Source organism: Vanacampus margaritifer, chromosome 15, assembly GCF_051991255.1.
Source record: "Vanacampus margaritifer isolate UIUO_Vmar chromosome 15, RoL_Vmar_1.0, whole genome shotgun sequence".
Classification (NCBI taxonomy): Eukaryota; Metazoa; Chordata; class Actinopteri; order Syngnathiformes; family Syngnathidae; genus Vanacampus; species Vanacampus margaritifer.
Window position 1 is genome coordinate 6005706 of NC_135446.1, and position 26384 is coordinate 6032089.

Here is a 26384-nt window from a genome sequence, read left to right on the forward strand (position 1 = left end):
TCAGGACAATCATTTTACCCCTGTGTATTTTATTTATTTATTTTTGTCAGCAGATGATGTTGAACATTTTGGATCTAAAACTATTTCACATAAAATGTTCTCTCATCTGTTTGGTGAAAAATAACTTCTCACACAATTACAGTGGCTACTATGGCTCCATGCTACAAGCTAGTAAATTAGCCAGCATTAGTTAGCGGTCGGATTAACATTCTTGTTGGAACGTTCTAGCCGTTGGATTCATGTTATGTTACTATTACTGTTTTTTAACCGTTTCACCGTGAATCCACCTCCTGTCTGTCACATGCGTTTGTGCATGTTGCACTTGCTAGCTGCAGATTTCGAAAGGGGGTGTGTCACTTCGTGTCACATGACAGCGTCACAGTGACGGATTAGCAGAGACAGGATTTTACAAAGTTGCATCATTTTCGTCTGGTTTTTGTTTAAGTATGAACTAAAATGTCCATAGATTTTAGTTCATTTTTGTTAAGTAAAGTACATTTTCGTCTCGTCTTAATTAGTAGACGGAAATGCACATTGATTTACTCCCAGTTTTTGTTTATAAATGTGGGTTTTAGTCGAGTCTTGTCTAATTTTCGCCTGGCGAAAAAAGTGTGTTGTTGACGAAAATATTTTGATTAAATTTTCGTTAACGAAATTAACATTAGACAGTACTACTGTACATTGACCCAAATTTTTTTACACACCAATTTTAATCATGAAAGCGCAACAGCAGCACATGCAAATCTTCAGAATCCCATTTTATGTCTTTATTAACAGTATTAATGTGTTTCCTCCTACAATCTGCATTATCTGACACCAGTTATTTATCACTTTGTGATTTTATGAACTAAATAAAATAAATTTAAGATGGTCAAACATTTTGCACTTGATGTCAGGCTCTGATTGTCATGCTCCTCTTAACCTTTTTAATCTACTGTGTTTGTGATTACAAGTTAGTTAGTTAGTTAGTTAGTTAATTGACATGTGACATCAATCGTGTATATATTATTATTATCAATCACCACCTGGTAATAAGTTAATACTGCATTTATCATGCACAAATGTACTACAAATATAGGTAAATTGTGCCAAGGGATTGCTAAACTGAGCAAATGTATTATTTAATATATCAATGTAACAGGATTACAGTAACAGTGGTTCTTAACCTGGGTTCAACTGAACCCCAGGGCTTGGTGAGTCAGTCTCAGGAGTTGAGCGTAGGTCAAGGCACTAGGGATGGAACGGTTCACAAATTCCACGGTTCAGTTCGGTTTTCGGTTTTGTGCTCTTGGTTTTCGGTTTAGCTCGGTATGCAGTTTTAGAAAAAATTATTATGTCTTGGAGTAAAAAGTGAATCTTATTCACAGCTAAGTCTTATAATTATTTTGACTTTATTATCATTTAAATTATTATTATTCTATTTATGACAGTGGCAGGCATAACAAATAACTGCTCTTCAATTGGATGGCAAAAGGTTAAACCAACCTGTTTGTGTATCCTTCTGTTGACATTCATACAACAGATATATATATATATATATATATATATATATAACAGCAACAGATTTCCCACTAACTAGCAGTAGTACATTTGTGACTGAGATAAGATCATTATTTCAGTATGCAAACTTTTTTTGTTTTTTTGGTTGCTGGTTTACCGTGATGTTTTTCTTATGCAAAATGGTGTTCCACAGGGTTCAATTCTGTGGCCTCTGCTGTTTTCATTGTATCTGCTTCTATTTAACTCATAAACAAATATTTTGGAATGCTTTTTTGATCCATCATGCTCAGTTTAGCAATCATCCTTGCATGCAAGTCATTTTTTCGTTCTGTCTTTCATGCATGAAGCACAATTTCTTGATACCATTTCCACACTGACACTGGTTTTCAATATGACAGGATGTACCAGCTTGCTGTGAGGAGATGATTGATAAGGTCTTTCACTCCTTTTGTAACGGAAAGCAGCTGTCTCCCCCAATCGAAGCAGAAACAATTTCAAGTGAGGAAAGCCAACATCAAGCCAGTTGATGAGACGGACAAATGTGCTGGTGGAGTTGACATTGTGCCACATTGTGTAGTTGAAATCAATGTTGTAACAAATACACCAGCTAAGTCTTGTTCAAAACGTAAATCCAACACCCCTTAAAAAGCACGAAAGAGACCCCTGCACGCAAATGCAACAACATCTCCGTCTAAAGTTGCTGAGCCACAAACGTGCACAGTCCCTAGCTCTCCATCGCAGGCCTCTTTTATTTCCTAAACTGCAGCCGAGGGATTGTGCGACCTGCGGAACTGCTACAGGAACAACTTCGGAGAATAAACAACATCTCCCATGAGTATCTGGGGCAGCCCAGTCAGTTGGGGCTGCTGTCTTGTATCAGGGAGCCTTTCAAGTCCCTGCGACTGCCCCGCAGGAGGACCATCAGCCAGACGGCCAATAGCGTGTCAGCGGTCGCAGGCGGCTGCGCCACCGCTGACCATGACATCATTTTTTTCTCTTGCAGTCAAATTGTAAAGCACTCAGCTATGTCTGAACTTGGTTTGCAAGATAATAAATGCAATGTTGAATTTGAATCACAGAAGTGTATTTTGTTGGATGTGTTAAAACATACGGTACAAAACAAAACCTTGAAATCGCAATCACCAATGGAAGTTGGTTGTGATGGGGGTAAAATGATAAAATGTTCTAGTCTTCATCAGAAGTCTTGAAACAACTTTTTGTACTAACTACAAGACTGCTGTCACCATCGAATATTTTTAGAATCAATTATCGATTATTCAATCTATTAACTCTTTGACTGCCAGACGTTTTCAGAAACGGGATGTCGCCAGTGCCAGCCGATTTAAGCATTTTGACTGATCTTTCAAGGTCCACAGAAAATGTTGTGTTTGGACTATGGAAACACACATACTACCAAATGAAAGATTGAACTCTCATCGTTCATCAGAAAAAAAAGTTTGTTTCTACCTTACTCCGTTCTTCAGTAATCAACAATAGAAAATGGTTAGTTTCACCGAAATGCTCTGTTTTGAAACAAAAAGCGGAGAAAAAGAGCTTTTTGTGAAACGATGTTATTTCATGCACTCTAGTGAATTCTACACTTCTTTTTGTCCATGAATGATGCCACAAACACCTAAACAGTGCTTTACTTCTGTAAAACACTTACCACCAACAATGAAAAAGTGTTTTTAGATTGCAAAATAAGTTTATTTCCAGTCAACAGTGTAACAATTTGACAAAACAATTTCGCAAACTATTTACAAATGTGTGCAACTGTGGTACTACTTACAATTATGTGGATGTTTCAAATACAGTTTTTCTTTTTGTAACGCTCCCATGCATGCAAGGAGATGCAGCAGGATTTGCACAACAGATTAGTTTCACTTGCGATGGCTCCTTTCGCGTGCAGACGTTACACTTTCTTGACGGCCTTTTTTTCCGGGGAATAGCAAGTAGCAGACTGTACCCACTCCTCCGATGAATATGCATTGGACTCGAGGCACTCTTCGTCGTCCGATTGAACGTCCGCCTGAGCGTGCTCGGTTGTGCTCCGCGTTTTCCGGTGTTAGCATCGCTAGCCCGTGAACCTTTATGACATCGTCATAGCCGCCGCGTCAACGCTTGCAACTTCAGCGTCAACCTCGGAGTCACCATCATCATCATCGATGATGATCATCGTCGTCATCAATGTGCTCTTTAGCGTTGGTCGATGCCTTTCGTCTTTGAAAAAAATTCCCAAGTGTGAGCTGCTTGCAACCGGTCGCCATTGTTCGCTTCTTCAGCCATCTAGCTCCGCCTCACGTCTTCTACTGACGCGTCAATGCTTCCAACCTCGGAGTCACCATCATCATCATCGATGATGATCATCGTCGTCATCAATGTGCTCTTTAGCGTTGGTCGATGCTTTTCGTCTTTGAAAAAAACTGCTCAAGCATGAGCTGCTTGCAACCAGTCGCCATGTTCTCTTTCCTTCCCCAGCCATTGTCCCCTCTAGCTCCGCCTCACGTCTTCTACTGACGCCTACCCAATCTTGACAAAAGAGAGTTATTGCTGCAATCTAGGGGCCAAAAATAGTTATTAGGCTAACTAGATCTGCTTGAAACTTTCACCACAGCTGGCCAAGGCTTTCCTCAACCCGTTTCCCCCAAAAAATAAAAAAAAATTGGAGAACGTCTTTTAAGTCCTTGGCGGCGCGCCGTAGGTTTTAACTAAACGTCATTTAACGTTTTTGGCAGTCAAAGAGTTAATTGACTAATCACGTTAATTGGCATTTTGCATTAAAATGTATTACAAAAGCACCCCCCCCCCCCGAATACTGTTTATTAACCAGTCATTGGTGTTTATTTCATACTTCGTATTCGCATAATGACAAATAAAAAACTTTAAAAAAAGCTGGTTTGGTTATTGTTCTCCAAAGTAAAAACAGATATTTGCAAATGTTTTATTTTGATTAAACAGAAGATAATCAATCTTCTTTCAAGAAGGACTACAGAAATCAGTAAACAATTACTGTCGATATGCTGAAATCAAAGGTTTTGGACAATTTTTAATAAAAAAATTGATTTAAACGATTACTTGATTATTAAAATAGTTGTCAATTAATTTAGTAATTGATAACTTGGCAAAAAATCTAGTAATTTTAAACTGCAATGTTAGCAAGCAGAAAAGCATGTACATTGGGACAACTAGAGGGCTGAGTACAGATCTCTGAGGGACTTCGCAGGGGTCGCTACAATACTCAGAGGTCACCTCCAGCTGGATAATCGTCCTCTCCTCGCCCTTCTTGACTTGTGATTGTTTTGAACATAATCATACTTCAAACATTGCCAGTACGTTTCATTCGATAGCTGCAGTTTGGCCTCTGGAACAAATGATTCCAAATGTGATCTAACATAATTTTGACAAACGACCAAATCAAAGTTGGACCGATGTCATAGAACAGATTGTATTTTACACCTGATATGAGATGCAATAACTAAGTCATGCACAGACGCACAATCTAGTCAGGTTAAAAGGCCTGCCAGGTTTTATCCTCATGCTGTCGAATGGATTTGAAAGCCCGCAGCTCACATGCAGCTTCAGTCATCCGCTCTTTTCACGGTCTGACCTCTGGCCGGCGTGTACGTCTCCTGAGACGGAGCTTTCATCACTCCAAATGGAATATTCAAATTGCTGTCATTTGAAATATGGAATATGTCCACGGCCATGTGCCACATATCAAATAAGCAGATCCAGAGACCGTGGGGAGAAAGTGATACTCAATTGAAAAGGATGGAAGAGTGAAAAATACTATTCATATATGCGTATAGCATGTTGTGGTATCCTGCGATTGGCTGGCAACCAGTTCAGGGTGTACCACGCCTACTGCCTGAAGCCAGATGGGATAGGCTCCAGCACCCCCGCGACCCTTGTGAGGACAAGCGGTTAAGAAAATGGATGGAGGAATGGATGTTGTGGTATCAAAAATATAGAAATAAAAAGCATGCAGCACTGTGAATAAATGATCTTACGGATTAGACTTCATTTCACCCTCCCTGACCTCAAGCATCATTGAATATTCATTGAAATCGTCTTCCTTTGCTGCATGTTTGCATTTTATTCTATATTTTGATCCCAAAAATAACCTATGAATTTGGGATTCAAAATATATGTCTTTATGAGAGCAGCAAAAAAAAATCTAACTCTTGTCAAGGGCACCTCAATAGTCAGAAAGCAGACTGTTGTTTTTATGTTTTAATCTTTTTTCTTATTTATTTATGGCCACTGTGGGACTCAAAGCCTCCATTACCAAAGCCCCATCCATCCATTAAACAATCCTTATGTACCAGGCCTTAGAGATGCAGGGTTAAGAAGCTTGCTCATCCTGGAGGGGCTCAAAGTAGGGCCAAAATGCACCATTTGTAAGCGACAAGGGATGGGCACCATTAAGGATTATTTGATTGTTGATTTTTAGCAATTGAGGAAAAAGGGGGAGAGCCCCCCCCCCACACTTTTTTTTTTTTTTTTTACACATACTGTATCTTACAAACATGAAATGACTTCACACCTGGTTAGTTCTTCATTCCAGGTATGGCGGAAATGAAGAAAAATTATTTTTGTTTAAAAATAAATAAATAAATAAAAAATTCTTGTTTGTTTTTATTTAAAACCTCATACAAAAAGGAAATGAAGAGACATGTTTTTCTTTTTTGTTTTAAAATCTCACCCCCAAAAAAAGTAATGTAGAGATATGCGTTCAGGAAAGCAGGTGCTGCATGGCTGCATGTGCACAAGCAAAGAATCTTGAGATAAAAAAAATCAACTTTGCAATGTCTGAAAATCAGAAAGCAGCTGAATTATGCATTGCAGAGAGGCTTCATGTCAGTAGGAGGGAACACAAGTCCTCAGCTTGATACCATTCTTTCTTCTTGAGTTGAAAGTGGAGTGTGCGGAGCTCGTCGTCTTACTGGCTTACCCGGAAGACAAAAAAAACTATTTAGATTCACTAGTTGAAGTGTTGAATAAAAAATAAAAAATCAGTACAAATTCTGTAAATCGCACAAAAGTAGCGTATGTTAGAAAAGTCACACTTGTAGTTAATAGTTTTCAGTTAATTGTTATTCATTTGCAGGGCAGGTTTGTTCAAGAAATGTTTTGTTTTTAGTTTAGTTTAGGGCTGTCACGTAAATATTTTTTAGAATCCATATTTCTTTGGATGATCCCGTTTTACATGAGCTACTTCCTCTCCTTCGTTCTGATTCAGATTGCATCCGTCCTCTTCCTTCCTCTCCCATTGAAAGATGATTGCATAGCGCATGGCGAGAAGCGCACAAAAGCAGAATTAGTGTATTAATTACTGAGGATCTGCAATCATGATACCTGCCCCACCCTGCAGTGACGAGTGCCCAAAAAGTAACCGCTTCTTCCTTTTATAGTCAAGGGGGGTAAGCTGCTTCTCTTCATCAGCCTCCACTTGATGAATTCCTTCAAAAACCGTAGCAACAATTCATCCAAAGATCCAATTTGTGGTCCATTATTCTTTGGATGGATTCCTGTGATCAAATCTTCTTCTTTGCTGTTAGGAACTATCCTCAGATGGCTTTGATTGACACAAAAATGCATTTTGTTATAGGTGAGAGGCCGTTTTAAGTGCTGCTGGATTGGTTAGCAACTTAAAAGCTCCGCAGTAAACTAATATATCATCGCTCTTATGTGAAAAACTACTACGACGTATGAGGGTATTTTTTAGAGGGTGGTGGCAAATTTGAGAGAAAAAAACTCATAAGTTTGCGACTTTATAAAGTGGCAGATCCATCCATCCATCCATTTTCTTGGCCGCTTTTCCTCACTAGGGTCGCGGGGGTGCTGGAGCCTATCCCAGCTGGCTTCGGGCAGTAGGCGGGGTACACCCTGAACTGGTTGCCAGCCAATCGCAGGGCACACAGAGACGAACAACCACACTCACATTCACACCTAGGGACAATTTGGAGTGTTCAATTAACCTGCCATGCATGTTTTTGGAATGTGGGAGGAAACCGGAGTACCCGGAGAAAACCCACGCAAGCACGGGGAGAACATGCAAACTCCACCCAGGAAGGCCGAAGCCCGGACTCGATCTCACGTCCTCAGCACTGGGAGGCGGACGTGCTAACCAGTCAGCCACCGTGCTGTAAAGTGGCAGATTTACAAGAAAAAAAAACTTACGAGTACTACACATAGCGTAGCTATAGTCTAATGTGAGTATTTGATGGTGGTTAATGGGACACTTTATAAAATGAAAAGGCAGGATGGAGACGGATTCATTCTTAATTTAAACTTTACTCAACTCGAGCGACAACACTTCCTGATCCTTTATCAGCTGACTCAACATTAACCAATCAGAAGCTAGCATACTTTAGGTAAATGCAAGTGAAAGACGCAGAGCAGCAGATTCGACACATCAACTTAGAGACTTGAATGAATGAATGTGTAAATAATAATTCTTGAAACATAGATGTACAAGTAAATATTTATTTTAACAAATGAATTTGAAAACCCGACCAAAAAGTATTGGCACAAACATCCGACTAGTACGCTAGGTGTTTTTTTCTCTCGCAAATTTGCCACTTAATAAACTCGCAAATATGGCAAACTTGCGAGTTTTTTTCTCGGAATATTGGCCCCGCCCTCTAAAAAAAAAAAACATTTCTATACGTGACCCTAATACGCCGTCATAAAAAAACATTTATGTCCTTTTCTCTCTCTTTTTTATTTTTTTTTTTAAATTTTTACATTTTTGGAATGTCTGCATTCAGTTTCATCCTGAAAAACAAATGGACATAAGGGTTTTTCACATAGCAGCGGCGATATACACAATATTTATATATATATACACACACACTATATATATATATATATGTATATATATATATATATATATACACACACTATATATATATATATATATATATATATATATATATATATATATATATATAATTGGAATAATGCAAGCTGACGGACTGTCAAAGGGCATTTGAATTGAACTACTGAATCTTAAATATCTGCCTTCAGGCAAGGAAGGGAAGTGTAGGACCATTGAGAGCCATTTATGTGCTGACAGATTGGCAAAATGATTTGTAGTGTGACTGACCAGAGCGGAAAATGTGAAAATGACTTGTCTTTCTTGGAAATAAAGAATTTTTGAGTGGGCACTTTAGCTTTAAAAGTGCAGCTGTACTACTTCCCATACATTGAAAAAAAGGCCTGCCTACTTTACTGTATATTGGTACATCACTAGTGTGTTATTATCCTCTTCCTTGCATTGTCAAGGTAATATAAAGTGAGAAGAATGTATTTAGTGGACAGTTGCTAGAATCTAATCCCCCATTTAAGTGAACTGACTGTAATCCTTTTGCGCAGAGCTGGAGAGGCTCCCCTTTACTTCTTGGTACATACAAAATAACGTTGCACACCTTTTTCAATTTGCATGCTGGATACTGTGAACCAGGGCTACTCATTTTGGTGGGGCTCGGTCGCGTGCTGCACTTTGCGGCGGGTGACCAGCTGGCAGGAGTTTCAGTATGTCATCCTGCACAGTGCCAGTCTTAATCACATATCTCTCTATACTGCTCACACACAAAGCAGCTTTTGCAGAGACAACACCCAGCAGTCAGATTACTGTGGACCCCTGCTGGGGTGTTGATCTGTCTTGTTTGTGTGTTTGAGTGACAGAGAGCCAAGAAACGACACCGTCGAATGCATTTGAAAAGTTGCAATTTACAACCTTTAGGATTTCAAAATGACTGCAAATCGTTGCGGTTGTTCTCTAACAATGGTACTTAACATGGGTTTGATGAGTCGGTCTCAGGGGTTTGACGGAGGTCACGACACACAACCGACTCAAATGATTGGCAATGATGCGATTGGCTGCAGGTGATCTCGCCGCATTGCTTGTCCTATCTGTGCAATGTGAATCTGCATGTATAATGGTACGTTTGGGGTTCCTCAAGGTTCAATTCTAGGACCTCTGCTGTTTTCATCTTAAGAAAATAGCAGTGGTTGTTTTCAAGTGTTGTGTAAATCTCGAGTTGAGTTGAGTGATGGGAGTCTTGTCACATGAACAAACACATAAACGGAATAAGGTCGTTGGCTTTAAGAATGTCAAATATGTCATGAGGTTACCATGTTTGTCAAACTCCTGACCAGAGCCTTGTTGCAGCATTCGATGCTAACTTAACTAAGATGATTGGAACCCAGTGGGATTTGGCAGGCTTTCAGCTTGTTGCATAATGTTGTTTACCAAGCTCATCTATTTTGTTGGGTAGCTTTTGGAGAAAGAAGTAGCACTAGAGTGATGATCAACATGTTGGGTTGAATATTTGTATTCATAAAAGTTATGCTTACTTCCACTTGAGTTGTCGTCTGATAAAAGACAACAGAGTTTGTAATCAAACGCGACGTTTTAATTGCTATGAAGTATTCCTACACATATTGATAGATAAAAATATACTGACACTTAATAAAAAAAATTTTTTTTAAGTCTAAATGCAAAATGTGATGACTGCAAGCCACTGTCATGTTACCTAACGATTAGTGTGCTTTGTTCTGTTCTGCGTCTTGAATACAAATTTCAAATTGACCATTATCACGAGGAGCACAAGAAACAATGGGCCGCATTCATCACTAGTCAGGGAAAAAAAGTGTTTTTCAGTCATACTAACACAATGTTTGGGAAGAATGCAACTAGTGCAAATGATGTCATGAATAGGTTTAAATGATCATTTAGAACTTCACCAAGTGGACCATTTCACATTGTGACTTTTGTAATGTCATTAATATAACTTAGAAACTCCATTTTGAAAAACTCACCCACCACAGCGAGAATTAGAGAGTTGCCAAGGTGGTCAAGTCCAAAGCAATATGTGACTCAACAGCGCAAGTATTCTCAAATGTTGTCCCCTCTAGAGCTGCATATTAATCGATCTAATCGATCAACATCCACATCCAGTACTTTTATAATGTGATGAATAACATTAAAATAAGTGACTAGTTACCATATAATGCAATCTTTTTTGAACCGACTGTGCAAAATGCTATGAAATGCCCTCCTGTGGCTTGATTGTCAACACAGTGCTACCGGCATATGATGCAAGATCAATAATGGAGGAAGGGAAAGACTGTAAAATATGCTGTCCTCTGACTGACAGCTCTTTCAAAATGAGCCGCTCATTACTGAGCCTTAGCTCTGTCATTAGCCTGCATTAGGGCTGAAAGAGAGGATTGAGGATTAGCTAGGTCTGCTACCAGCTGGAGATATGCTTCAACCTGAACAGAAAGATGTGGACCGTCTGACATGTTAAAATAATAATAATAATAATAATAATAATAATAATCACACAAATACAGGAAATAAAAATGAAAAAGTTTCCCTTTAGTTGGCTATCAGTACTATAAATGTGGCATTTCCTTTAAAGATATAGAATATATATCCAATAAAAGAAGATTTGATATGTATCTTGATATATTTCAAAGTGGAAGAATTTGATTAAGTTTGGTTCGATACAATTGCATGAAAAAATGAATAAATTAAAAACAATTACAAAAACAACCCCTCACATCTACTAAAAGTAACTGAAATAAACTACAATACTACACTATGCTCTGTAAAAGTCTCATCTGGTTTATAATTTTTGGTGAATCAAAAACAAAACCAGCAACAGCAAAAACAACCAAGTACAACAGACAAAAAGTCAATTAAAACTGTATACCTGTATAGATAGAATAATAAAGCAAATATTTAAATGATGTCACTAAACAGAGGTACCTGAAATAAAGTCACACAATGATTTTAAATGGATTGACTCATTTAGCCATTTTCAGCTGTAAGAAGTTACTATTTTGCCTGTAATTGATTTGATAACTTTATTATTTTTCATTTGACCGAACTTTCTTGGTTTGGTCATGTGATGTTTGCAAACTGAGCCATGATTGGTCGTTCCCTGAGCTCTGTGATGTCATTTTCAGTTGACAGCAAGTCGCAAAATTCTTGCTAAATGAGTCAAGTATACCTTTAAATAAAGTTGAATAATTACAGGTTTTAAGACTATTAAAAATAAGTATATTAAAAAGGTGTTGTTGTTTTTTTTTTTTTTACTTTACCTTAATCAAAACATTTAACTTTTTTAAATATTACTTTGGCAGTTCTTCGTCAATTCCATCTTTTGGAGAGGGGAAAAAAAAAAACTCTTGGGGTCTCCGCCTTGTTGCTATGAAAAATTACCTTGATACAAAAAGTCTAAATCTAGTGTGTATTTTGCTCTCTCACTGATTTCATTTGTAGACGCTACAAGTTTCCAAGACGTTTTTTCCCCTTTCATTTAATTGATTGCATACTTTGAGAAACTCATTATTTCTTTCAAGGCGTAAAGTAAACTCTCCAAGCAACTGAAGTCTTACGTAATTGTGAATGCGAAGAAAAGTGGGCCCGCCTCTTGACATTTGGCAGAAATCATTTGGCGCTGCGCGCGCACGTCTTCCAAGGCGCGTTCTCGCCTGTTGTGCTGTCGCGGGCGCGCGCTGGCGCAGCGCCGCGCAGGCAGCGCGCACCCCGGCCAGCTCGCGTTCGACTGTCAAGTGGAAGTCACCCGCACCCGCAGCCAGCCTGAGAAGCTTTTCGGCTAGACATGGCGGCGGATCCCAACCCGGACTGGCTCTCCTGTCTCCCCCCTTCTTGGAGTTACGGCGTCACCCAGGATGGACGGATATTCTTCATCAAGTAAATATCGTGTGGAGGCGTGGATTTCTCGACAGGCCTGGTTATTAATTCGTCTGTTTTTTCTTCGGCGTTCTCATCCCCCTTCCCCTCCGTTTTTCCTTCTTCTGTTAACAGCGAAGAAGCCAAGAGTACAACCTGGTTGCAGCCTCTTAGCGGAGAGGCTGTCATAACAGGACACAGAAAAACTCCAGGCAAGTCATGTTTTTCTCTCTCTCCCTCTCTCTCTCTCTCTTTCTCTCGCCCTTGCTTTCGATGTAATGCTGCTCGTGATGGCTCGCGACGAGAAGTTGCGTGAAGATCTCTGCAGCAAAGCAAAAGCAACAAGCCTCCTCTTCTCTCCCGTGGTCGCCCCTCGCGCACGGCGTCCCCCTCCTAATCCACCTGGCCACTTTGCGACACACTTTTTAAAAGTTCCGTCACGTAGGCGTGCGCTGATGTAGCAAATTCCCCCGCAGTGCCACTTTGGAAAGAGATTTTGCGGAAATAGCGTCGATACGCTGCAAAGGAGGCAAAGGGAAACACACATCTGGACGGTAGCGTAGCGGTGCATCGTCGCTTGCAGATGTGCTCAACAGCTGGATGTTATACACACGGAGCTCGCAAAATAAAACAAAGAAAAACGATTGAGCAATGGTGGAATCGGTGGTGGGCAAAGAATTGGGGAAAAGGCCACACGCCAAATGAGCTCTTGAACGCCCAGTCCAGACGCTACTGCATCACATGCGAGTGTGTGTCGGTATGTGTGTGTGTGTGAGAGAGAGAGAGATCACATCACATCTCCCTGCACAGCTGTAACGCTCATCTGTTTATCTCCCATTGCTTCCTTTTGCAGATTTACCAACAGGATGGGAGGAAGGCTACACATTTGAGGGTGCTCGCTGCTTCATCAAGTGAGTGCAATTGAAGGCAGAATGATTAAGTGGTGCAGATGTGGCAGTAGCCATCTTCAGCTGGCGAGGGGCTGCTTTGTTTAGTGTGCAGGCAGAGATTTCCCTGCCGTCTCTTCGCCGCCCACCAAGCTCCCTTGCTGCCCTTCTGGAGAATACATGAATGTTTGTCGCCTGTAACACGGCATTCCCTGTGAATGAGCATGGCCTTCTCTTTGTCTGCTCATGTTGACTCCGTCCGTCTGCGGTTATGCTCTTGCTACACACACCGTATTTCCTCAAAACATCTTCCTCCAATACGCACTATAGCAATCTATTCCCATCAGAAAAATTTACGAACTCAACAGTCCTCAGTCCATCCTATATGATCACAAAAATACACTGTATTTTACCTATTTGCTAACCAAAACAGTAGCAGTGAAGCACGCAAACAGTTTTTTTTTTAACAAGATCTTTAAACTGCTGTTTTAGATTGTTGCGTAATTCTCACAAAATGGGTGCTGCCCAAAAGTACAGTTGCTAAAATCAACATTCAAAGACAATTTGTTGGAAATAGTTTAGTCCGGGTTTTCCCCAAGACCAAAATTAAAAATGTGGACCAACGCTAACAAATAATACCTGCAGTAAGTGAAATCTATGAATAAGTCAGCTTTATTTAAAATATTTTTTTAAAATTTTTTAAGGCTGTAAAACCTCTCACCACACATTTGATACATTTTCTCACATTTCTCTCTCGCTTAAACACTCTCTATGTTCAATCCTTCATAAAAAAAAAAAAATTGTGTAGAATCAGTAAGATTACCGAATAAACAATATTGAGCTCTGTCAAAAAAATAAAATTAAAATAAATAAAAGTTAAAAAAAAATAGGTACACTTACTGTTTGAAAAAAAAATAAACAAAAAAAAATAAACTAAAAAAATAAACAGCGAGCTTGCGACAAGTGACCCGCATCATAGTAAGGGAACGCTGTACATCTGGAATTTACACATGTGGACAAAATTGTTGATACACGTCTGTTAATGAAATCAAATTTGACAGAATTCCTTTGAATTGTGATAGACCGACAAGGTTGTTTTTTTCAGGGCCGATACTGATTATTAGGAGTCAAGGAGGCCGATAACCAATATTTGGAGCCGATGTTTACTTTTACTCAAAGGGAAAATATTGGCATTAAACTTAAAAAAATGTCACTTTGTTGAAATGCCATGAAGTATGTTAAACAACTTTTCACATTTCCAACATTTTGAAGGTTTTCTGTCTCATTTTTAACATAATAGAGACAGTTTTGTTTAAAATTGTAACAAGCGTAGGAAGCTTCCTGGCGTGTGGGTAAATTCAAAATTCAAAAATTAAACAAAGTTTTCTACAGTGAATAATGTTTTCCAAATTTCAATATTACAAAAATGCTCAATTTGCACTTCTTTTTTTTCCCTATATACCATACCAGTTGATAGCTACAGTATGTGTGAATGCTGGGGAACGTAGCAAAAGCCGCTCACAAATGGTGAAAAATCGTCTGAACATGTTCAAAATGTCTTTGTGCTAAGTACGGTCAACATCTATGCAACTGTTTTGCAACGTTTAAGGAAAGCATTCGCCGCTCAGTGCCTTATCAACCTTCAGATTTGGAAAAAAGGCAGATATCCGCCAAAATACCAAATATCGGCACTGATAATCAGCCCGGCCGATAATTGGTCTATCATAAGGTAAAAGCTATCAGGCCATCTCCAAGCAGCTTGACACATGACTACCGGTTCACATATTACTCACAAATGTAAGATGACCAACAATTGAGTCCACGTGTTTGCACAACGTAGACATGTAGAGTGCTGTACAGAAACAGCAGCAGCAGTCTGTTATTGTCCAATCGGGCGAGTTGCCTGCACTGTCAGTTAGACGCGCGTTTGTCAAGCGAGTGTGACTCAGAGCTTCGCTCGAGCTGAACAGGCTCGACTTGTTGGTGTGTGTGTGCGCGCGCGCTTCTTTTCTCAGTGTCTTGTGTGCATTTACATATATATTTAGTGGACCTGTTTGACAGCAACATATCTCTCTCATTTGTAATGGGTTCATTTGTTGGATGACTTTTCTGTCTAGTTGTTGCGGCATGTGCTCTGTGGCCATTTTGAGAACAGCAGCTGACACATATGGCGAGCTAATATAGCTGTTCTAAAAATAGCGCCAAACCGCTGCTCATTGGCATGTAGAATGCACAAAGGCATGCGTGCACACAGACAGGTAAATACAACATGCATCATGCATGCAAAAAAGGTATTGTGACTTATATGATGATACGCAGTGAATGCAGGTGTGGATATAACCTGTATATAATCAGAGTATGATAAATGTATTATTCAGCCACACATTTTCCATACTGCATATCCTTACTAGGGTCGCAGCAAACATGTCGTCTATAATACTTTGACTAGTGGCCAGAGTGCGTTTTTCTTGTGCTGTCGTTTATTATGATTACAATATTGTTTGTGAGCTTTTTGTTTAAGAGTTTAACTCGGTGTTATTAACCTCATTTCATTTTTGAGTGAACGAGTTGTCTGGGAATATACGTGCTTTTGTTTGAGGTTGCCAACCAGGGGTGTGAAAACTGTTGAATTTAGAATTAGCATAGAAAAATGTATCAAATGGATGACATTCGCTACTTGGTTTCACTCAATGATTGAAGACCCAAGGCTACCTGTTGTGCCGTCAATGTAATATGTAAAGCTTTCTTTAAAAATATTTATATTGAAAATAAGAAATAGCACGTTTGTCAAATGCTGTTTTGCAACTGTGTGAGATCTGATCATGACGGCTATCACCTGACACTAGCATAACATGCTTTGTTTAAATAAGAATAGATTTGCAATCTTGTTATTGTTAAAACACACTACCTTTTTTGTTCCATTGGCTAAGTTATATAATGGTGGTGGCCCTCCCATTACATTTGTATAAATTGAATTAATTTGAGGCTTTGATTATGTACAATTTAATGTTACTAATTAATTGAATTTTAATCAGATACATTTTTTTTTTACATAATTCGGAACATTCGGGCATTTTTGATCCGTCCGCAATGCAAATGCTTCTTTCACACGGTGAAAACAAACGGCGTGTTGTATTGCTTTTGTCTGTGACGAGCATACAAACCAGGCAGAATGTTAAAGTAGCCAAAATACATTTCATCACATTTTGAAGATGAAAATAATCCTCACTCATCAAATCACAACCATCCAAAGTCCAATGCTTTTCAATGAGCAGAGAGCATCGTTTCACCGACTAATACCGCCATTTTGACTTGTGACTTAAGCACGGAATTGTCCATAAGGTGAAGCACTACTGTTCTATGAACATACAATATACTGTACATGCACGTGAATTTAAACTAGTCGTTCCTGTTACATTTAAATGTGTAGGTATCTGCAGTGCATCATGAAATTGTTGTCAATTGTTGAGAAGAAAATGCTAATGCTAAATATGTGAACAGCAAACCATCGCGCCTCTCTGAATTGCACTAAAAACGCAAAAAAAGACACTCGAGAAAAGCTGCGCTTCGACTGAACCATATCACTTTCGGGACTGCTCGATTTCTTTTCCCCTTTCATTCAGCCAGTCACTTGGACAAAGTAGCTTCTCTTGTACTCATACGTTTTTACTAATGTTACTATGTTAGCGTCGGTGTTTGCGTTCTCGGCAACATGTTTGCGGGGATTGCAAAAGCTTGAAGTGATACAGTGTTAAGCAAAATCTTTGTTGTACAATTTCATTTGACATATTATCCAAATGTCCATTGGGTGTTTTGTAAAAACAAACTTGAATGCCTCAAGGCGTCTAGTGTATCGCTTTGATCGCTGTGTCAAAGGTCAAAGCACTGAGAACAGTTTTGTGTCATTTGGTGTGAGGAAACAGAAATGAGATTTTAGGTAATGTGTTATTCCTGGGAAATGAAGCCAATAAAGTCTTAGCCTTTTTTATTGACACTGATCAGAAGACAGAAGGTCATTTGTATTTACAATTGGCGTGGGAAGACATCTAAACACAGAGACAGACCGAGAATGATTGCGTTTGTAGCCTGGAGCGCAATGAGTACAGTAGAATTTAACCTGATTCAACAAAAGGCCATCTTGATATTGACTGGCCGATGCTGAACGAGCAGTTATTTCGCAAATCCTTCAGATTTCTTCCTAAATCTTACTTCGTCACATTTTTGAGTCGGTCATCAGTAAGGCAATGCCGTCCTGCTTTCCTCTCATACGTTCAAATTGATTTTACGGCGTTTCCCGTAAGGAATCATGGAAATGGAATTAATCTGCCACACAGTTGGTGGCTCACAGCGGCGCAGGCAGACACTTTTAGTGCCCATGGTTCACAGTTTTGGATGGAATGTTGTGGGTGGATGATCGGTCCAGTTTCAGCATGCAAGACTTTAGAAATCACATCTCTATAGATGGTGAGATCCAGTGTTGCTAATTGTCATGTTTGGACTCTCACATTTTTCAACTCGATGAAGATGCGCCACAAACAAGTTCATGACATGAAGCTGAAAACAGATTTGTTGTTGCTTTTAAAGGACTTGAATTTTGATGGACAGAAATGTCTCAAGTACTAATACGAAATTTGTACTTTTTGCCGTGACAGTTAGCTTGCTTTGGGATAAAGTGAGTGACTGTAGTGAGTGACCCACTAACCAACCAATGGAGCTGTCATACAAAAAACAACAACCCAAAACGAATTTGGACTCCACTGAGAAATATCACCTGGCGCCAAAAACTTTCAACGAAATGAGTCAGATGGGCATGTTTACGATTGTTTGGCCTCGGGGTGAGGCTGAGCTGGCAAAGTGCTTTTCAAATGATTTTGTTGTTTGTTTCGCACATGGAGCAAACATAGGAAGGCAAAAACTCCTGTTGAATCAGTTTGTCTTTACTGTAGCTTATAAAACACGTTTTCTTTTAATGCAAACATCTTTTCCTTCTCTGTATCCGGTTTGCTGGACATTTTAGTGATAACTCGCCGGCATTATTAATTTTGTGTTCAATTTCTTATTAGTACATCTCATGTACTGTATGTACAAAGACTTTCCCAAGGTCTTTCACAGAAAACGGTTTTGGCTGCCAAGATTTTTGAAACATTTTGACTGGTTTGAAGCCCAGCACGGCTAAATTATTTTCTCTCAACCTCAAGCACAGACGAGTGCTTCCATGTACTGCAGTTCTTCTTCAAGCAGCAGTCGCGTAATACAGCTGCTACAGTGCTATCATAAAAAAAAAAAAAGGGGAATGCTTTCCAAAACTGCATTGTACTAGTGACCCTGATACAAACCTTGTTACGTTGCCTTGCTAGAGTTCCATAAATTCCAGATGTCTGTGAGGCAGTGAAGGTGTCTGAGTGTGATTTGTGATTGGTGTGGTCTTGAGTAAAACGCTAGTTGGGTTTCTTTAGCCTTTGTTAAGGTCAACATTAACTGCTCATTTTCACAATAATGAGACTGCTTGTCCTTGTTTCATCAAACGAGTAGATGTTACACTACGCATATTATTTGTGGAATTTGCTAATTGACAGCTGATGTGAGGATTTAGGCTGCTTGTCAGCTAGTGTACTGTTAGCGGATGAATGCTTCTATTTGAGGATGGACTGCTATGTCACACCTGAAAGTTTAATGATAAAAAAAAAATTGTAACGACAAAAAAAAACTGTTAGGAAAAATCCTGAATAACATTCAACCGATAAAATAAACCATTTTGCATTATTGGGGATTTATTATATTTTCAGGTGGCTTTTTATTTCCCCCTCAAAAGTGATCATGTAAAACTTGACAGATTTTCAGTCCAAAGTGTTGTGTTGTTTGTGTTTTATACATTCACAGCAAAAATGGAAGTGTTAAAATGTAGTTGTTAAATGTTTCAGAGTTGATTTCGAATCTCAAAGTGTATTTTTAACACCATCTGATTTAAATGGAAGTCAGTGTTGGAGTTTTTCGATAGAGATGATTTATTTAGTGTTAAACCAATCCAAGTAAGCTCCGCCCACTTCATTAGAACCGTTCTGCCACAAGGACTTCTGGGAGTTCTAAGTGTTACAGTTAAATGTTCCTGTTCTTTTTTATTTATTTAATAATATTACATTCATCCTTTATTGTTAAACAATCAGACATGTTGAGTTAATTGTTACATCAGAGTTTTAATGTTGTTATAGTAATAAACATGTGGCTTTTTTGTTACATTATTGGTGAAATTATGACATGACTGGGTTTTATTTAATTTTGATCGGGTTGAGTGCAAATTTGATAACATTTTCAGGAAATTATTACATTACAGTGTGCAACAAGCTCCAACCATCATTTGTCGAGTTGATGTTCAGCTGAATCGTTTTTTTTTTTGACAAGGAGATTTGTATCAAAAGCAAAGCTGAAGACAACAAATAAGATTCTTGAGACGCTTACTTATTTAAAGTAAGAGTGATTATTGCATCTCCCCTCACCTCAAGCAAACTAAAGGGTGTCAAGATTAGGAGATTATTATGTGGGTTTGATCATATTCACGATAATCTTCTCTTTTCAAATATAAAGGTCTGAAATACTTCGTCGGATAGGATTGGAATTTTGAGGAGGATTTTTCCACTTTTTCCAGAGCACAGACAGGAACAGGGGCCAAAAGCATTGGTCAATCCAAGTGAACAAAATTCACGCAAAAAGATGGTCATCCATCCGGCCCCTTGGATATTTTACTGTCGTGTGAATGTGGCCGCATTCACATTATATAAGGGGCGAATACAGATACAGCGGCTGTTGAACTGACTCATCATTCGGCAGGACTGTGTACGTATGTATGTGTGTATGTGTGTGTTTGTTTGTAGCAGCTACTGAGCACTTTGGGGATCTTGCAAAATAAACAGAGTAACACTAATGTAGCCTCATTGTCCCTCATGTGCCGGAAAACAATGGTGGGGCTTTCACTGCAGAAGCAGCAGCTGATTCTGGCACACTATGTTCAAATCAGCAAGTCAACAACAGCTCATTAAAGTGGTGCACAGGCCCCTCGCACCCCCATGCCTGTAGGGTGCATTTCATTTGTGAGGTACACCAGAGAAAGGACTCAAAGCTATTAAAATGTTCGCAGATTTTCTGTCTGTTGTGGAAATCCTCCTCGAAATCCTCTTTTAATGAGTTTCACTTTGTTTAAAATACAGGTGAAAACGCACTATATGGTCTCTGTATAGTGGATTTTCACCTGGAACATATCGACATGTGTACATTTCTGTCAGGGGGGTGTCCTATAAATCTGTTCGGGGCAGGCCCTTTATCACCCAGCAGACGTTTGGTCTGGCTCTGACCTTGTAGAGCTGATTTGAGTTTTGTGTTTTATGGCGAGTAATCAAGCGTCTCCGCCATGACTCGCATACACGGGAATGAAAAGTCCACTTTTTTCATGTTACATACATTGCGGTAATCGGACAAAAATATTGGACAGATTTGTTCTTAAGGACTACTAGGGCAGGCCAAAATGGCCGCTTAAAACCAAAATGGTGGACTTCCTGCATCTTTACAGGGACGGGTTCGTCAAACTTTTTTTGTGGGTGCACAGTACTTGAAAATGTGGTCTACTTTTAGTCCCAAATGCACGTAAAACACTCGCACTGTCGAGCTCTTCCTCATCAGGTACATTAACTTGGTATTTGTATCCATCTCATTCCGATTTAAGAAAAGTCGTACAGGCTGTCCCACGGATTGATGACCTCAGCAAGGGCTCGTCAAGCTTTCCAGATTACTTGAGCCTGAAAAAAAAAGATCCCATGGAAGTCGAATCTTTGCCAATGTTAATGCAGAACAACAAAGCGGTACGGCAATAAATCCTTAAATCCACCCTATGCGAGGATTACCTTCATTGATTTATTTTTTATTGAATCTGTTTGAGAGATTGATAGTGTTTTATTTTTTTTTCCAATGACTATTTTGGAGGCTGTACTTTGTGGTGCATTTAAAGCAAACTGAGCCGTCCCAGATATTATCCTTCCTATTTATATAAATGAGTGTTGGCAAAATGTTACAGGAATGTCAAGATCCTTCTTTACTATGTAGTATATGTCGTTTATGATACTAAACTTGTCTAAAATCAAGTTAATGATGACATCCGAGTCCCGTATGTGTGGGTGTGTCTGATACAACTGTTCTTTTTTTTGTTTTTTGCTACAAATAGTTGTGAAATGGGTCATAGGCTTGGTGGGGCAGATCTTCTCCTTAATGATTTCCTGTACAATCTACGCAGGCCAAACACACATGCTTGCTGAAGTGCACACGTTGTTTAAATCCCACTTTTGAATTGGGAGTTGCTGATTGTTTGGCTCCGTAGAATTGAATGTTTTTGTAAAGCGTTTTTGTTTTAATAGTAATTCAAGACTAGAGTGTTCACTGAGGGGAAAGTGGGCCAGGAAAGGGGTAGATCACCAGATTCAGAGAAACTGACGGTGTTTTCATGGACATTTGAAGATATTTCAAATGGAGAAAACTCCTTGACCCATTATGTATGTTCTTGACGTGCTTGAAATGTGGCACATGTAGTGGGAACGTTCTTCTCATTTGAATAACCAGCATAAAGCTGTGTTTTTTTCTCCGTTTGATGAGTACTGTGGGTGGCTAAAAAAAAGAAAAAAATAAGTAAAACTCAAATACCTTGATGAAAGCAGGACATGACTTTGAATGACCTCTCCTGAATTCTTTCAGCAGTGTTGGAGTCTTGTGCAGCAGGCTTATGATGACGTGTGTTTATGGTTGCACGTCTCCTTTTACATTTATAGATGCAAGAATGACTCCATACTGGAGGTCATTGCTGAACACATCAGGACAAGGTGGAACAGAAGATGCTACTGAATTAATAGAAAAAGATCCGATCTGCATGGACATCAGTTTTTTTTAAATTTCGTGTGCAATTTTTAATTCATGGCTCAATAGCGCCCTCTACAAATCTTTAACGAAGCTTTCCTGGTTGTTCCTGGTTGATGCATATCTTAACAGACCAAAATCTACCAAAAAGTATTTTGTAGCCTTATGCTAAACCAGACAGGAAGTCTGCCATTTTGATTATTGATAGACCGATTTAGTTTTTTCAAGGTCGATACCGATACCGATTATTAGTAGCCAAGGAGACCGATAACCGATATTTCAAGCCAATATTCATTTGCAGTAAAAGATAAATTATCACCATAAAAAAAAAAAACCAAAAACTATTCCTTGTAGTTTTAAATATATTTAAAAAATTACAGCTTGCAGCAACAAAAATTGCAGGGAGCTTGCAGGGTCATCAGCATGTATTAAGCTAAATTAAAAACTAAGCAATTAAATAGTTCTCTTAAGTTTTCTTCTGTAAATAAGGTTTTCCAAAAGTTAAGCATAATTTCTTAATTTTATTTATTTATTTATTTTAAAGTGTAGGGAGTTCCCAGTGTCAATTTTTTTTTTTTATAAAGTGGAAATTTAATAAATCCATAAGTGAAAAGTTGCAAATGCATGCGGATGTGGCTAATTTGGGTTTTTTGTGAGGGTTTGTAAAAGATCTTTGCAGACAATAAAAAAATGTCTGAATATGTTAAAAATGTCTTTGCGACAAATAAGAACTGTCTGTAAACAAATCACAAATCCTGATGGGAACCCTAAATTTCGTTACGTTCGCAAGCATTCACCGCTGAGTCAGATACCAACTTTATCGGCCTTCGGATTCGTAAAAATTAGGGATGCACGATAATATGGGTGGCCAATAATTATCGCCAATTATCGACTAATTTGACGTCATACAGATAAACCAGATAATAAAGAAATCCGTAGATAAAAATATACATGCCACGTTGGTCCATCTGTTGTTGTGTCTCAAGTTGTGCCCAACTCCTCAACCCCTCCCCTTGCCTATGGTAGTGTCGCATAGTTGTGATGTCATAATGTGCGCGACCTCGTGTTGACAGAAGATGCATCATGGTGACATGGCAGTTGCCAATGTGGGCTTTCTTTACTGTGTCTCCCCTTAATGTTACGCTGAAAATTTTTTGTTGCATTTTTAAAACATGACTGTTTTGGCAAACTCAAAATGAGGTACTGGTTGTTTTTTGAAACAGAGATATCTATAAAATTCATCTTCATGGTGCTTTACACAATGTTTCAATGTATGTGTACATGTTAGACTTATAGTCTAAAATATATTTGTATTCAAGTTAGTTTTGCAAACAATTATCGGCTTACTTTACGGTTATCGACATCGGCACTTTCGAAATTATTGGTTTATCGGTATCGGCTGAAAATAGCATTATTGGCATCCCTAGTAAAAATGCTAATGCCGTAATATCGGCACCGATAATTGTCCCGGCCGATGATCAGTCTATGGCTAATTTTGATTTGAATTTGTAATTGTGTGCCATTTTTGGTCTTTTATAGAGGTCATATTTGACAAGCTGTTTTTGTTTTGATGTTGTTGTCCAATCTCCGAATCTAATTGTGCTTGTTGTCATCTCATCTCGGGAGGTAAATGGGGGCTTCCTTCCTTGCTGCACATTGGGCTCTCGCTTCTCTTCACAGAATGAATAGATAATCTACTAGTGAGGCTGGCCAGGATTACAATGATCAAGGGGATCTGGTCCAGGCTCTGCCAAGTTTATGAAATTCTCTAGATCCGGTCCAGCAGCTGATTGGCTGTTTGCAGTATGTTAATGTTTTCAATCTGGTTTTGAAGAGTTGAGCTAAAAGCCCACAAATCCGTTTGGCATTGTGTGTGCGTGTATTTGTGCATGTGAGCCGGCAAGCATTTGTGCAAAAACAAACAAATGGACAACATGAATAGGATTTTGAGGTGATCCTTCTCCTCTGGAATCAATAGGAGGCTTAAGCTTTATGATTATGGATTTAAAAGCAGCAGATGGAAGCACAAACAAAACTTGTGTAAAAATGGTTTCGTCTGTCCAGAATAACTGCAGTTTGTCACAAGGCAGATAGTTTCGAGTTTATACTTCATTTACATGCGCACTGTCATCTCCCGCCTATTCGGGTTCAAAAATTCTCCTTTTGGGAGAACCGTCATTTGCTAAAAAAAACTCCATATACAGTATGTGCCTTTTTGTGCTCTTCCTTTTACACTTATTGGTGGTCCATGTCTTCTTATCACACATGACTTTCCTGCGTTTTTTCGATGATGTGAAGCCAATGGTGTAAACTGCACTACGTTCAAGGAGAATAGTTCCACTCACCGTCACACACCAAAGCCATAAATCTGCCAAGTTAGCTGTGCAATAAAGTACCACTGTTCTCCCTCTGGGCTCAGCAGATAGGTGTCGAACCACCGCCACTGCCCGTTTAATGTTATTTCAGCTTTATTGGATAGAAGGAACCTGGACAACAGCGACAAGAATACTGGAAGAAAAAGTGAGCTGCACTACAGGATGGATGATATAGAGAAGCGTGAATTCCAAGGTTCTAAAGGCTGTCAGATGAAAGCGTCACTTTGGATGTAATATTAATTCGTTCTTTGCTCTCGCGAAGCTTGAATCAGTGGAAAATGAGTCATCACAAATGATTTTTCTCGAAGGGAGAGTGACAGCCTTGAGATTGAAGACAGGATTAGAAACAGGGTGGCAAGTAAGCAATGTGCTGGCTGGGAAACTTCTTCACTCAAAGTAAAGCACAAACAAAAAGCAAGGAAAAGTCCTAATCAGGAACATTATTTTATGATTGTAATAGTACAGTGATTAATTTAGTTTACACTTAACCAATAAGAATGATCTAAGTTATTGTGCTAAATTACCATTTCATGCAAGGCTTATTGCGGCGGCTTTGTAACCACCATTTCTCTTTATATTTTTTCCTAATGGAAAATAATGTTGAAATCTGACAAAGCCAGAAGGATTGGCTTCATATTTGTGATGTTTTTGTCTTAACTGTACCAAGTCTCAATATCCACAAGGAACCAGTTGGCACATTTTAACATCGATCACTAAAATGTTTGTGGAGATTTCAAATTCTACTTTTCAATATTGGCATACAGCGGTACCTTGACTTACACGAAGCAGTTTGTCGTGAAGGTGGCAAGGTGGTCCGTATATTTTTTGCCATTCCCAGTTTAAACATAAAACAAGAGATTACATGTTGTGCATTTAATCAAACCACATCATTTCACGCAGTCAGCTAGCTTAGTGTTAACACACACGGTCAGCTAGCTTAAGGCTAACACACAATGCAAAGTGCCTTAGATGGGCTAATGAAACAAGTGTTGATAAAACAGTGCAGCAACCATTGATTACGGTCTTCTAAACATTTTTAATTACTTTAGAAAATTCGTCAGAATTTTTTACTCGAGTTTTATTTGATCATTGTCAATGTACATTAATAATTGTACTTTTGTTTTCTCTGCTTTGCTTGTGAATGTCGTTAAATGTTGTCGTGACACTAAGACATGAATCTCCGAATACGCTGCACAAATACTATTTCACATACATAAACATATAATAATCAACATATTTTGAAGATCCTTTATTCTTTTTTTTTTTTTTTTTTACATATATATATTTGTAATGTAGTACAATCATGTCAATGTAGTCCCAAAATGATGCAATGCTGTTGCAGGCCCTTCGAGCAGTGTAATAAGGATGAAAAGAGGCTCTGCAATCCCACAGGGGAATGCAACAGCAGGCGGGAGGCGGCGGCACACTTGCTGTATTTGGCTGTTTGTCACCAAAAGCTCTATTGCCATCAGTTTCAGTTACGTACATCGATTTAATAGACGGAAATGCAGCTGACTTACACAGAGGAGTAACCATTTAGTGATTTCTTCTGTTATGCGCTCCTGTAGTAGATTAAGCCTTTATTGACCTGGAATCTTAATCAACCTGGTACTGAAAAAGGCACCTAGTTCTGGTAACTACCTTTGGAAAAAAAGAAGAACAAATAGTCATCCCAATCAAATAACATCTGATGGAAATTAACCACCAATCCTCCTCCTTCCATTTTATTTATAGCGTAAAGCTACTGCAAGCTAGCCCAGTACCTGCCGCACTTGTTCCTTGTGCCTAAACTGAATTCTGCACCTCTCGCATGTAGTCGCACTCGGAATCACTGCAGTCTCATTTTGTCAAGTCCCCTGAGCACTTGCAGCCTCCAGCAGCTGCAGCCTCCAGCTATGTCCAGACTCTTGTAAACACGTGTGATCCAGATGAGCTCCTTGCTTTCGTTTTTTCAGCCTTTGAGGAGGCTGTCACTCAAATTGTTTTATTACACTAATTAAACTGCAAAATATTTCC

General features: G+C 39.0%; 1 protein-coding gene across 12 annotated transcripts in view; it reads left to right on the forward strand.

Moving 5' to 3' along the window:
- The first annotated feature begins 11994 nt into the window (after positions 1-11994).
- LOC144035602 (pleckstrin homology domain-containing family A member 5-like) overlaps positions 11995-26384 on the forward strand; it is a 61095-nt gene continuing 46705 nt past the window's right edge. For 9 of the 12 annotated variants that reach the window (XM_077545392.1, XM_077545394.1, XM_077545400.1 and 6 more), the window contains exons 1-3: positions 12000-12235; positions 12350-12426; positions 13068-13125. In XM_077545392.1, the coding sequence (XP_077401518.1) occupies positions 12144-12235; positions 12350-12426; positions 13068-13125 (227 nt within the window). In that variant the 5' untranslated portion in view covers positions 12000-12143. Of the gene's footprint in view, positions 12236-12349; positions 12427-13067; positions 13126-26384 lie in introns of all 12 variants that reach the window. The other 3 variants (XM_077545403.1, XM_077545405.1, XM_077545395.1) reach the window with 3 other exon arrangements.